The sequence below is a fragment of the Temnothorax nylanderi genome, unplaced genomic scaffold (assembly GCF_030848795.1).
Source record: "Temnothorax nylanderi isolate EJ_2023f unplaced genomic scaffold, tnyl_v1.0 TNYL_tig0039_pilon, whole genome shotgun sequence".
Classification (NCBI taxonomy): Eukaryota; Metazoa; Arthropoda; class Insecta; order Hymenoptera; family Formicidae; genus Temnothorax; species Temnothorax nylanderi.
Genome location: NW_027249101.1, coordinates 36088 through 49005, shown reverse-complemented (window position 1 = coordinate 49005; position 12918 = coordinate 36088). Strand labels below are relative to the sequence as shown.

Here is a 12918-nt window from a genome sequence, read left to right as displayed (position 1 = left end):
TGAGATTTCTGAGTGCGTTAAGCAACTACTGATCGGGACAGATTGAATTCTCGGGTCTTATCGGCGCCTATTCGATGCTGCCTTTTTTCGTGATGTCTCCGCACGAAGGTATATCGTGAAGATCGCGCCTCGAACAGGACGAAGGTACCTGGACTACCTGGTGATCCGTTGCATATATGGTAGCAATTTTGCCAAGCTTGATTTTTAAATGACCTGAAACAGTTCATGCATTCAGAAACAGAAATTAAGGAAGAAACACGAGACTGTTTCTTTAAATGAAATTGCATTATTGGTTTTTGATGAGGAAAAGAAATTAAGGAAAAGCCGAGAGACTATGTTTCCTTGGACGAAATTGAACATATATCATTGATTCTCATCATATTTCAGCAGATAGAAACACTCGATCTCAAATCTCTCCATTCTGAACTTCTTCCCTAATAATTTTTTTTTTCCTAAATATCGCTGCCAAAATGCGAAGAGCGAAATGACGCTAGGCGCACGGATAACAGAAAGCACGAGAAAAGTCGCGGTTGCACGACTCCCGGTAGAACAAAGATACACGCTGGCGCGTTGATTGTTGATCCTGATTGTCTTGGTTAGCCAAGCGTGACCACCGTCTTCCAGCCTCTAGACGTTATTCATCGTCGCCCGGACCTACCGGTGCTACCGTAGTACAGCTGGTACAAACAAGGTTTGTAGGCTCAAACGTCAAACACATGTGTACGCCGCTTATCGATCGTGATAAAGCTCTCGAGCCGATCGAATGTACGTTTCGTGACAGCGTTGAACTGGAGGAAGCGATCCAGAAAGCTGACAGAAAGCGGGACGAAAGTCTGGAAAACGGGTCTTGGCTGGTTTGAGTCCAATAAAATGATCTCAATTTAATAAATAAAAATTTTTATATTTTGGATTATCTGACAGACAGAATATACTATTTAATTACTCCGATCGGAGCAAATACGTTAAGTTTGGCAAATAAATTATTTTCTCTTTCTTCGCTCGAATCCCTAGATGATTTTTCAGAACGCTTTCTTCTCCTTTTAGATTCTGATTTATTAGGTTTTTTGACATAATGTTTAATTACTTTCACCTATCACCTAAAACTATGTGAGAACACATGAGAACACAGGAGTAGAAGAAAAAATAATTATAATTAATATGTTACTATAATTAATTATATTAATTGAAATTGATATCTTTAATTATTTATTTAATTCTGCAGATACGAGTTGGAAGGCAAGCTCCGCGTGGTCCGCGAACTTCAATGTCTCGCGTATCTCACTGAGAGCTAATTATTTTTCATTCGTAACACTTGGTCGGTTCAATTGGATCTGTCATATTATAATTTTTTACGTATTTTACGACATTCATTCATTCCACCGCGCGGCATAGAGTAAGACACCGCAAGACGCGCCTGGTGATTATTGTGTGATTATGAAGCTATCAACGTATGTTATGCTTTCATCCCGCCAGGTATCCCGATAATTGCGCGTTATGATAATAATGTTCATTTTATGGAAGTGATATTTGACGCTACATTTATAGTCATAGATACTTTCGTGATCTCGACTGTGATGTTTATGGAATTCAGACTATTAATATATCGATATTTATCTTCATTTCATATAGTTCTTTGGACCTCAACTTTATTCTCATTAACCCTTAAAGTGTATACGTTTTTTCGGTACCTTCTAAGTGTGCACGTGGGTCTGTCACATTCAACGCTATTTTTCCCTACCTTAAAGTATAAAAAAAAAATCTAAAAAAATTCATGAAACATCTGTCTACATTGTAGTTAACGATTTTGTAGTCATTTTGATAAATATCGTTTATTTAATATCTTCTAACAGGCTTGCAAGTTTTACAGTTACGAGCAGTTATCACTTTGGCTCGGACGTCGTAGACCCACGTATACACGTTAAGGGTTAAACAATAGGGAGTTCTTGCAATACCGTTTTCCAGATACGGTAACCGTATCTCAATTGTTCAGATACATAGTGAATGTATCTGAACAATTCAGATACGGTTACGGTATCTGAAAGACGGTATTGCAAAAACTCCATAATCGCTCAACGTAGTACTTCTTGAAGTAAATCCACGTAATGATGTTCAGTAAACTATTCTAGTATTATATTCTTAAGTATATTATATTTAAAGATAAATGAAGTAAGAATAAAAATAAATGAAGTAAGTCAAATGTGATATCGAGCTATGTAATGGCAAGTCTCGCTCAGTATTTGCTACCAATTTACCATCGTATTACACCGTGCATAATTTTGCCGTCAGTTTTTCGTCGTCTAGCTATTTGCTGTTTGATTAGCAAATCTTGCGCGGTTTTTGGCACAATAATTTGCTGTCATTTTATGAGCAGTAAGTTATGTTACATTTCTGCTATCGTTTTCTAAACGTTAATTTAATTAACGGATTTTACATGAAATCTGTCGTTTTTCTGCGAAGAAAATTTATTGCAAACGCTTGATAAAATATACTTTTTTTCAAATTTGGCTAATTGCAGGGGTTATATTCTTAAACTGCATTATATTATACCAGTATAAAATGTGAACATTTATATTTGAGATCCTACAGATAAGAATGCTGAATCAGTAATTTCTGGCATTATTTCTTATCATATCATCTTACTTGTTTGCACATTTTGTCTCACTTTACACTGCTTTCGTATGTTGTCTCAATTTAATTTTACTCTCTTATTCTTATTTCTGACTATTTAATTAATGACAAACGCATCTAGACTGTCACAATCATTAATGTTTATTAAAATTTTTGTCACATTTCTTCACAAAATAATTTTGAGTAAAAAATGCGTGACGTTTTACAAATGTAATACAAAACAGAATCATGTTCTTTGTAGCTGCACCGCGTTATAATTTTCCATAGTAAAACAAATTTGGCTAAAAAAGGATATTAAAAATCGTAAAAAACGTAAAAAAAATCAAGTATGAATTTTTACGCAAAATTGTATAAATGATACTAAGCAAAAGAATAAAATATTTAATTTAAAAAATTAAATATAATAAAAAATAAATTTATAAAAAACTTATTAAAAGAAAAACAGCTGATTTTCTAGCTGTACACTTGGAAGTCGCTGAAGAAATCGCCACACTAAGAAACAACTTTTGTGCATAATGACATCTCTTCGATATTTCTATGCACAATTATCATACTTATGATCTCCGATATCTTCATATCTAGAATTAGGCTTATTATCACCAGTGGATATTAATCTCTCCTTTTCCATCATAAATGGCCCTTTAAATTACATCTGTTTTTCCACATTTGTTTCTTCTTTCTCTCCATTTATAGCATTTCCCTTCTAGACAATGCTGCAGAGGATTAAGACCGTCAGTGTTTAAAAATAAGACACATTCTTGCGCAGGAATAATTTAACGACTAATAAATTTTCAATGTTACCTGGTTTCGACTTTTATTCACTTGTAAAATTTGTTTTATTTGGCGAGGGTTGAACAATCTTGGAACTCTGAACCTTTACAAATGACGATGGATCGGTCTCAGTTATATCGTTGTTCACGGTGAGTACCAGAGTAGGATCTAAAAATACAGATGACCTTCGAATAACATACTTCGATACTTGTATTGCACGGAATCTCAAATAGCAGTGTAGACAAAAATTTATTTACATTATCTCTACAATTAAGGTGATGTTAAAATTACCGCCAGAACGTAATTTGCGCGTACATGCCATTTTTTATTGTTCTATAGAATTATAAATCCTTTTCCGTATTTCGAGTATTTCTTTTTGAAGTATACACGCAAACGGAGAAGAGACGAGTCAACTTTACATTGAGAAAGAAAAAAAATTATAAAAGTATATAATTTTTTCTTTCTCAACGTAAAGTTGACTCGTCCCTTCTCCGTTTGGTTGTATACCTTAATCCTGGAAAATAATTTATAATTCTATACAACCAATAAAAAATAGCACATACGCGAAAATGACATTTCATCGGTGAAACAGATGACTCCAGAATCGCCTTAACGTATTTTTTTATAAAACTAAAAATATGTAATAAATATGTAATTAGGCTTTTTTAAAGTATTTTTTAAATAATCCCTTAAATCCCTTAAAACCAAATGCCCAATTTCATACAGATCTGCCCCGGGATTCTCTAACTCCTTAACGACAGTTTCGGTATCGTTGCGCAGGTATTATATAAAAAAGCTGCGCAACGATACCGAAACTGTCGTTAAGGAGTTAGAGAATCCCGGGGCTGGAGTCTTGAACTGCACAGTTTTCAAATAACACGAAATCAATTAATCGTGTTATTTGAGAGTTACCTATATATAATTGAATGCTGCTTAGACGTTGCGTTATGATTATAACGGAGAAGCTAAGAACGATTTAAAGATAGATCACAACATTTATAATAAAAATACAAAAACTCAATTTTAAAAAAATTGTTATTTCTTTTAGTTCTTAAGAAATTTAGAATTACAGTAACTTTTCTTTAAAATCAGTAAAGTATCCTTAACATTCATCTATATTGTAAACAAACATATATAAAATCATTTAAAAAAGGCAATTTCTTCTAGAGTAACAATTGAACATATAAGAGAAAAATTAAACATTATAAAATATTTTAAGGAAAACTTTTTACAGTTTAGATTCATATTATTCTCTATACCTATTTCCTACAAATCTGTTATTAACAGATCTGAACCTTTATTTAAATCAGGTTTACTTTAAAACGTTCGTTATCATGATTCCCCAATTGCACTGCAGAACCGAATGTTACCTGAAACATTTAATTTTTCTGAAATCTGCTTATCCAATGACTGTGTCACATCTTGCACGTCGTTAGTTTGTTCGAGCCTAATCTGTCTTTGCAGCTCTCTTTCAACTTTTTCTCCAAACGACAGGAGAACTCTTTTCAAGGCATTTACAGCAGAACCCTGCGCAAACAAAAAGTCCCAATCGTTTAGTTAAAATATAAAATACACCGTTTATTTTTTCAAGTGACTGACGCATACAATTTTGGCATTAAGTATCGACAAGCCTCTTGTGGGTTCCTCTGTGCTGCAATAACCAACATCCTCGTGAAAGTTTCCATTCTCAACTTGGACCTTAACATAACTGACGCAACCAGCAAAGTATTTATTTCGAATATTTATCTCATTGTGAATTATATCGTCGAAATCTTCATCGTCGGAATCTATTTCGTCGGAATCTATATCGTAGGAATCTACATCGTCGAAATCTGCAACAAAATTCGTGAGTTTATTTATATATATATATATATATATAGACCTGACTATTCATACTTATGAGAATTTATTCAGCTAATGACACAGATATACCTAATGTTTGTTTGATAAGAGTATGACTCCACTTGCCCTCTCCAAAAACCCTATTGGCCGCTGAGATTAAATCAGGAAATTCCACTATTAAATCCATCGGTTCTATGGTGTTAACTAAAATTAATAAAAAATTACCTTTTTAAAAACTATTAATATGTATATTGAAAAACTATTGTAAAAAATTAATACATCCAATCAAAATATAAAATACATATGCATTGCAACATGCAGGAAACGATGATGTTAATTTCCGTAAGAAGAATGTTTAGGTAAGTAATAAAGGCTGTTCAACATTTCATAATTTTAAAATGTTAAAATCATTTTTTTGCTTCCTCCCTTGCTGAAAAAGCTCGATTAAAACTATTAAATAATCCTATTCGGTCTAATAAGATTGAATTGTGTTTTTGAACCTGCATTTTCCATTAAAACATAATTACTCTCAAATCGGTTGTACTTTGTTGAATTGGAACTAATTCCAATATTAGTATAAATAAGTTTCTATCTTTTTGAATCAGATTCGATAGAAATATTCACATTCCGTCCTATATGTTTTAATATGTCTATATTGGTTCCGATTACATATGGCATAAGTTCCAGTTCAACAAAGTACAACCGATTTGAGAGTAATTATGTTTTAATGGAAAATGCAAATTCAACAACACAATTCAATCTTATTAGACCGAATAGGATTTTCTAATGGTTTTAATCGAGCTTTTTCAGCAGGGCTCGCACACGTTCCTTCGTTTCGCTCCTTCGTTCACATTATAGACTATAATAAATATATATAATAAACTGAGCATTCACATTGCCAAATCCGAAGCCAAGATCAAATAAAAAAATCATGTTAACCGAGATGCTTTTTCTAGAGGAGAAAACATAGTGAAAGAAAGAAATCAGACTTAATAATTCCTCTCTTTCTTTCACTTGTTCCCTCTCATTCTTTTGTTTCCCTTACATCACTCTCTCCTACAGTATTGTGTGACAAAGAAATTATCTTGATTCTTGGTTAACACATAAAAACGTTGACACAGAGACGCTGGTAATATTGTCAATAATTTCTCTTAATACACCGCTAGCGAAAAAATGCGCTTGCGAGCGCTGCATTATGTTGGAAAAGTGAAAAGGACATTTTCTTTTAGATAACGATAACGATATAATTTAATTAATGTAAAATTTATACATTTTAAGGCCGGTTCCAACTTGTTCGTAAACTAACTAATAGTTAAATCACGTATGTCTTTGTCTTTCCTTCAAATTAGACAAAAAGTTAGACATATGTGATTTAACTATTACTTAGTTTACCAACAGGTTGGAACAACCTTAGACTTTACATTATAATATCTCTGCTCGTGGAATATATATATATATGTAGACGAAAAATCCTCCAAAAATCTAAACACCTTTATTATATAATTCAAACCCGTACGCTATCAATTGAGCTGAAAACTTAATTGGTTCAGCCGTTAATAAAATTCGATAATCTAAAGATCTCTCAACACATCGGCTGCATATAGATACAAAATCAATGTCTCGCTGCGCTTATACCTGCCGCGAGACATTACGCGTCTCTTAAAAAAAAAAAAATTCATTCTTTCTAAAATCTACTTACCCAATGACGATGTCACATCTCTTTTAGTGTCGCGAACTTGTTTAGGAACAACCTGTCTTTGCAGTTGTTGCAGCTCTCTTTCAATTTTTTCTCCAAACGACAGAAGAACTCTTTTCAAAGCATTTACAGCAGACCCCTGCGCAAACAAAAATGTCTTAATTGTTGTTTCAAACTATAAAATGCATTGCTTATTCTTCCCAAGTAACTGACGCATACAATTCTGGCGTTATGTATCGACAAGCCTCTTGTAGGTTCCTCTGCGTTGAAATAACCAACATCCTCGTGAAAGTTTCTATTTTTAAGCTGGACCTTAACGTAACTGACGCAGCCAGTGTAGTATTTATTTCGACCAATTATGTGCCTATGTGCACTTAGCACCCAACTTTCATATAAATAGTCATCTTCTTCGTCGAAATCTAGATCGTCAAAATCTGCTTCGTCGGAATCTGTATCGTCGAAATCTGCAACAAATTCGCGAGCTTATTTTTATAGACCTGACAATTCATACTTAAGAAAATTTAATCAGCTAATGACGCAGATATACCTAATGTTTGTTTGACAACAGTATGACTCCAGTTGCCCTCACCAAAAACTTTATTGGCCGCTGAGATTAAATCAAGAAAATTCGTTGTTAAATCCGTCGGTTCCGCAGCAGCGAACGTCTTGACTGAAACATTTGATTTTTGTGAAATCTGTTTACCCAATGACTGTATCGCATCTCTTTGCACATCGTTACCTTGTTCAGAACTAATCTGTCTTTGCAGCTGTTGCAGCTCTCTTTCAATTTTGTCTCCAAATGACAAAAGAACTCTTTTTAAAGCATTTACAGCAGAACCCTGCGCAAACAAAAATGTCTTAAATTGTTCAACCAAAATATAGAATACACTGCTTATTCTTCCCAAGGGACTGACACATACAATTCTGGCGTTTTGTATCGCCAAGCCTTCTGTAAATTGCTCTGCGTTGAAATAACCAATATCCTCGTGAAAGTTTCCATTCTCAAGCTGGATCTTAACGTAACTGACGCAGCCAGCACAGTATTTATTTCGAGCATTTATCTCACGGTCTATTACATCGTCGAAATCTGCATCGTCGAAATCTACATCGCCAAAATCTACGTCGTCGAAATCTACATCGTTGAAATCTGTAAAAATTTGCGAGCTTATTTTTATACACCTGACTATTAACACTTATAAGAATTTATGCAGCTAATGACAGATATACCTAAAATTTGGCGGACTACAGTATGATTCCACTTGCCCTCTCCAAAAACTTTATTGGCCGCTGAGATTAAATCATGAAAATTTATTGCTAAATCCATCGGTTCTGCGGCTGCGAACGTGTTTACTGAAACATTTAATGTTTCTGAATTCTGCTTACCCAATAACCGTATCACATCTCTTTGTATTATAGTTACCTTGTTCAGAACCAATCTGTCTTCGTAGTTGTTGCAGCTCTCTTTCCACTTTGTCTCCAAACGACAGAAGAACTCTTTTTAAGGCATTTACAGCAGAACCCTGCACAAATTAAATGTCTTAAACGTTCAACCAAAATATAAAATGCACTGCTTATTGTTTTCAAGTAACGCATACAATTCTGGCGTTTTGTAACGACAAGCCTTCTGTTAATGCCTCTGCGTTGAAATAACCAACATCTTGGTGAAAGTTTCCACTCTCAAGCTGGACCTTAACAAAACTGACGCAGCCAGTATGATATACATGTGGAGCATTTAAAGTAGCGTAATTTTCACAATCTAAATCTATAACAAATTCGCAGTGCTTAGTTTAATAGATCTGACTATTCACACTTATGAGAATTTATTCAGCTAGTGACAAATTTACTTAGAGTTTGGCTGACCACAGTATGATTCCACTTGCCCTCTCCAAAAACTTTGTTGGCCGCTGAGATTAAATCAAAGAAATCCGCTGCTAAATCCATCGATTTTGCGGTAGCGAACGTCTTGACCGAAACATTTGATTTTTGTGAAATCTGTTTACCCAATGACTGTATCGCATCTCTTTGCACATCGTTACCTTGTTCAGAACTAATCTGTCTTTGCAGCTGTTGCAGCTCTCTTTCAATTTTGTCTCCAAACGACAAAAGAACTCTTTTTAAGGCATTTACAGCAGAACCCTGCGCAAACAAAAATGTCTTAATTGTTCAACCAAAATATAGAATACACTGCTTATCGTTTCCAAGTGAGAGACGCATACAATTCTGGCGTTTTGTATCGACAAGCCTTCTGTTAATTCCTCTGCGTTATAATAACCAATATCCTCGTGAAAGTTTCCATTCTCAAGCTCGACCTTAACAGAACTGACGCAACCAGTACGATATTTATCTTGAGCATTTATAGCAGCATATTTCATGTTATCCATGTCAATGAAATCTATAACAAATTCGCGAGCTTATTTTTATAGACCTGACTACTATGAACACTTATGAAAATTTCTTCAGCTAATAACAGATATACCTAAGGTTTGGCTAACCACAGTATGATTCCACTTGCCCTCTCCAAAAACTTTATTGGCCACTGAGATTAAATCATGAAAATTCATTGCTAAATCCATCGGTTCTGCGGCAGCGAACGTATTGACTAAAACATTTAATTTTTCTGAAATCTGCTTACCCAATAACTGTATCACATCTCTTTGTATTATAGTTACCTTCTTCAGAACCAATCTGTCTTCGTAGTTGTTTCAGCTCTCTTTCCACTTTGTCTCCAAACGACAGGAGAACTCTAAATAAAGCGTTTATAGCAGAGCCCTGTGCAAACAAAAATGTCTTAATCATTCAGCCAAACTATAAAATGCACTGCTTATTCTTCCCAAGTAACTGACGCATACAATTCTAACTGTTTGTATCGACAAGCCTTTTGTAGATTCCTCTGTAATGTAAAAACCATCGTCTTCGTAACAGTTTCCATTCTCAAGCTGGATCTTGATGTAACTGACGCATTTAGTACGGTATTTATTTCGAGCATTTATCTCATCGTCGAAATATTCATCATCGGAATCTACTTCGTCGGAATCTACTTCGTCGGAATCTACATCGTCGAAATCTGCAACAAATTCGCGAGTTTATTTCTTATTTCTATAGACCTGACTATTCATATTTATGATAATTTATTCAGCATGACGCAGATATACCTAATGTTTGTTTGACAACAGTATGACTCCATTTGCCCTCTCCGAAAACCTTATTGGCCACTGAGATTAAATTACGACGTTCTTCTGACAATGAGATTAATTCAGGATGTTCCACTGCTGAACAACAGGGCAGTGCCTTCTCCGGCTTGTGCGCATTCTTCGCCATAGCTTGTTTTGCAGCAAACTGAAAGGCGAAAACATCCATATCTTTACATCACCTTTGCATGGGGCTGAGAGATAGATTACTTTCCATTTTACGCTAAAAAACTACAAAAGCCAAGATCTGTGAGATTACACACAGAGATTCTGATAAACGACAAATATTTATGCTAAAAACGAATCGATCGATCACAGTCGAAAGATCTCGATAAAGAGAACGCCACCCTGAAACCTGAAGGCTCGAAAAAAACAATCACAGCAGACAAAAATCGACTACTCTTATCCTTATTACGCTGAACCATGATGTAAATATTATATATTATGCACCGAACGTGGCAACGTGGCATTTTTTACATTAGAAAGTTTGGTTGACCAATTCCTTTGTATTCTTTTACAAGACTTTATCTGGATAATTATTAAATTCAATAGCGTTCATTGCACCTTTTTTAGATGCTTGTAACAGTTGTAATGTAATGAGAAATATATTTATAATGCAATATAGATGCTTAAAATTAGAAAAAGATAAAAAGAAAGTTAAACCCAGATTAAAATTCATCTATATTAGTAAAAATAAGATATATAAGAGGATATTCTGTAAACGTTTAACGATATCGTTACGTGTTTTTCTATATATTTGCACAAAGTACGTAATGATGTTAACGTTTACAGAATAGGCCTCTTAGGCCCAGTTCAACAGTGGCCAGTTAGCTTAACTAGTAGTTAACTTTCACTCTCTGTCTCTTTCTAACCTTAAAGGTTAGAAAGAGACAGAGAGTGAAAGTTAACTACTAGTTAAGCTAACTGGCCACTGTTGAACTGGGCCTTAGTTTTGCACTAGACTAAAATTCAATTATCTGATCATTCAATATTTCACAAGTTTTCATGAAATAATATATTTCAATGTTTTAAAACGTAAATAAAAAACGAGAAACACATCTAACATCTAACATCTTTATCGCAATAATTTATACTTCGCAATTGAATATATTATTAATTTTGCATATATGCATAAGAAAGACGCTATCACGAAGAACTTTCTGTTCCTTACTTTAAGCGGGGAACACAGCCTTTTGCATAACGCATAATACGTAAGCATAAGAAAATTGATTGGTTTATTTCCTTATGCATATGTATATGGACCAATCAATTTTCTTATGCTTACGCATTATGCGTTATGCAGAAGTGTGTGCTCCCCGCTTTACTTTTCACGTGTAACGAATGTTTGAGATTAACTACAATTCCTCGATTTTACGATCGTCTTTTGGAATGCGTTTGTGGAGCAGCGCCGCTGTTAGCGCTATTGCGTTATTCTGTCTTTGTTTTACATCTAATGAGCAATAAAGATAAATAGAACGAAGCAATATAGCGTTAAGGGGATCCTGCAGCCGTATGATTTACCGACATTATCGTTTTCACATAAATCTTTTAATTGGCTTTATAGAATTGCAAAAATCTTTTACAGAATTAAAGTACGCACAAAAATCTAGGCTAGCAAACGCGATTTTATATAAAAAAACACCAAAAAATTAAAAATGTTACTTATTTGGGCACATACAGCTGTCACCTGACGACAATATTTGGTTAAAACAAAAATTCTGCAGTTTATACATACATAATGTTTGTCTCCTAGCCTTAGGAAAACATGTAGGAATAATATCGTGCAAGTAGAAGTAAGATTCAATGCGTACAATAAAAGAAAAATGTGAATTTTATTTTAGTACTGCAAATACGGATGCAGACTGACAAGAAGAGCAGCAACAGTAGTTGTCGAATCTTGCAAGAGATGGCGAGCAATCAAACAAGGACAGATGTCATTTCGTTAGACAAAGACAGATATAGGGAAAACAAAATTAGAAAGGTTGACATTATCGTCATCGAGGAAGTTCGTCTGTCACTGCAGGATCCCCTTAATAGCGCGCTCCGCGAACACACCCTTTACGGGCAGTATGATTCGGGATAATTATTAAGATTTGGAAAACCAAGCGAGATGTCTTCTTTTTTTTATTTGCCTACTAGTGTTTATCCATGGAACAATTGATAATCATCGTCGTCGGGATCGAACGTAAATATGACGAACAGAACTACGCGTTAAACTTCCCAGGAATTATACCGCACCGCCATATTTACCTTGTAATTCTTCGCACCAGCTCGGGCCGACTATTTTGTATTTTCACGATCTACGCGATCTAAAACTAGCTCCTTTCTTCCTTTTTGGTTATTGGCTCCTGCCTCTTTACAGAGGAGAATACGCCTAAAAAAATTTATAGTTAACAGAGTTAGCTCGAGACACGTGAGCGTTCAAAATCGAGAAACGGTGCATCGATGGCTCGTGTACGTACATATACGTACGAATAGCTCACAGGTAGTCTTTATCGCGTTTAGGTAAACACGCATACGATCGGCGACCACGCGGATCGATGGACACTGTGGTGATGGATTTTTCGACTGGACGTCGCGCTCGATGTCCGTTTCAGGGTTCAACGTGTCGCGAAAAACGCGAAATGTGAGGAGAAGGTTATCACACGCGACGAGATCGCAACCACGATGAAACCGCGCGATAAATGCAATTCGAAATGACCAATCGGCACACAGTGTTCTCCCGCGACAATATCCTCTCACACGTAGCGAGTGCCGAGTAGCCTGCACTAGCCACACGCTGCACGTAGCAAC

The 12918-nt window shown here is 35.1% G+C and overlaps 1 protein-coding gene across 3 annotated transcripts; it reads right to left on the bottom strand.

The window, feature by feature from the left end:
- Window positions 1-2746: 2746 nt before the first annotated feature.
- LOC139771346 (uncharacterized) lies at window positions 2747-12860 on the bottom strand. Of its 3 annotated transcripts, none has more exons than XM_071704054.1 (21): window positions 12588-12860; window positions 12376-12499; window positions 10090-10273; window positions 9787-10001; window positions 9607-9706; window positions 9414-9536; window positions 9154-9329; window positions 8782-9073; window positions 8533-8699; window positions 8358-8457; window positions 8165-8287; window positions 7858-8084; window positions 7677-7776; window positions 7485-7607; window positions 7157-7401; window positions 6941-7076; window positions 5332-5445; window positions 5005-5231; window positions 4770-4926; window positions 3430-3567; window positions 2747-3341 (listed from the first exon to the last, which is right to left on the bottom strand). In XM_071704054.1, exons 3-20 carry the CDS (start codon window positions 10253-10255, stop codon window positions 3443-3445), a joined length of 2916 nt encoding a protein of 971 aa, XP_071560155.1. In that variant the 5' UTR covers window positions 10256-10273; window positions 12376-12499; window positions 12588-12860; the 3' UTR covers window positions 2747-3341; window positions 3430-3442. The 3 variants fall into 3 exon arrangements, with proteins under 3 accessions (XP_071560155.1, XP_071560156.1, XP_071560154.1); XM_071704055.1 differs by having other exon boundaries at window positions 12598-12860; XM_071704053.1 differs by lacking the exons at window positions 12376-12499; window positions 12588-12860 and having other exon boundaries at window positions 10090-10689.
- Window positions 12861-12918: the final 58 nt, after the last annotated feature.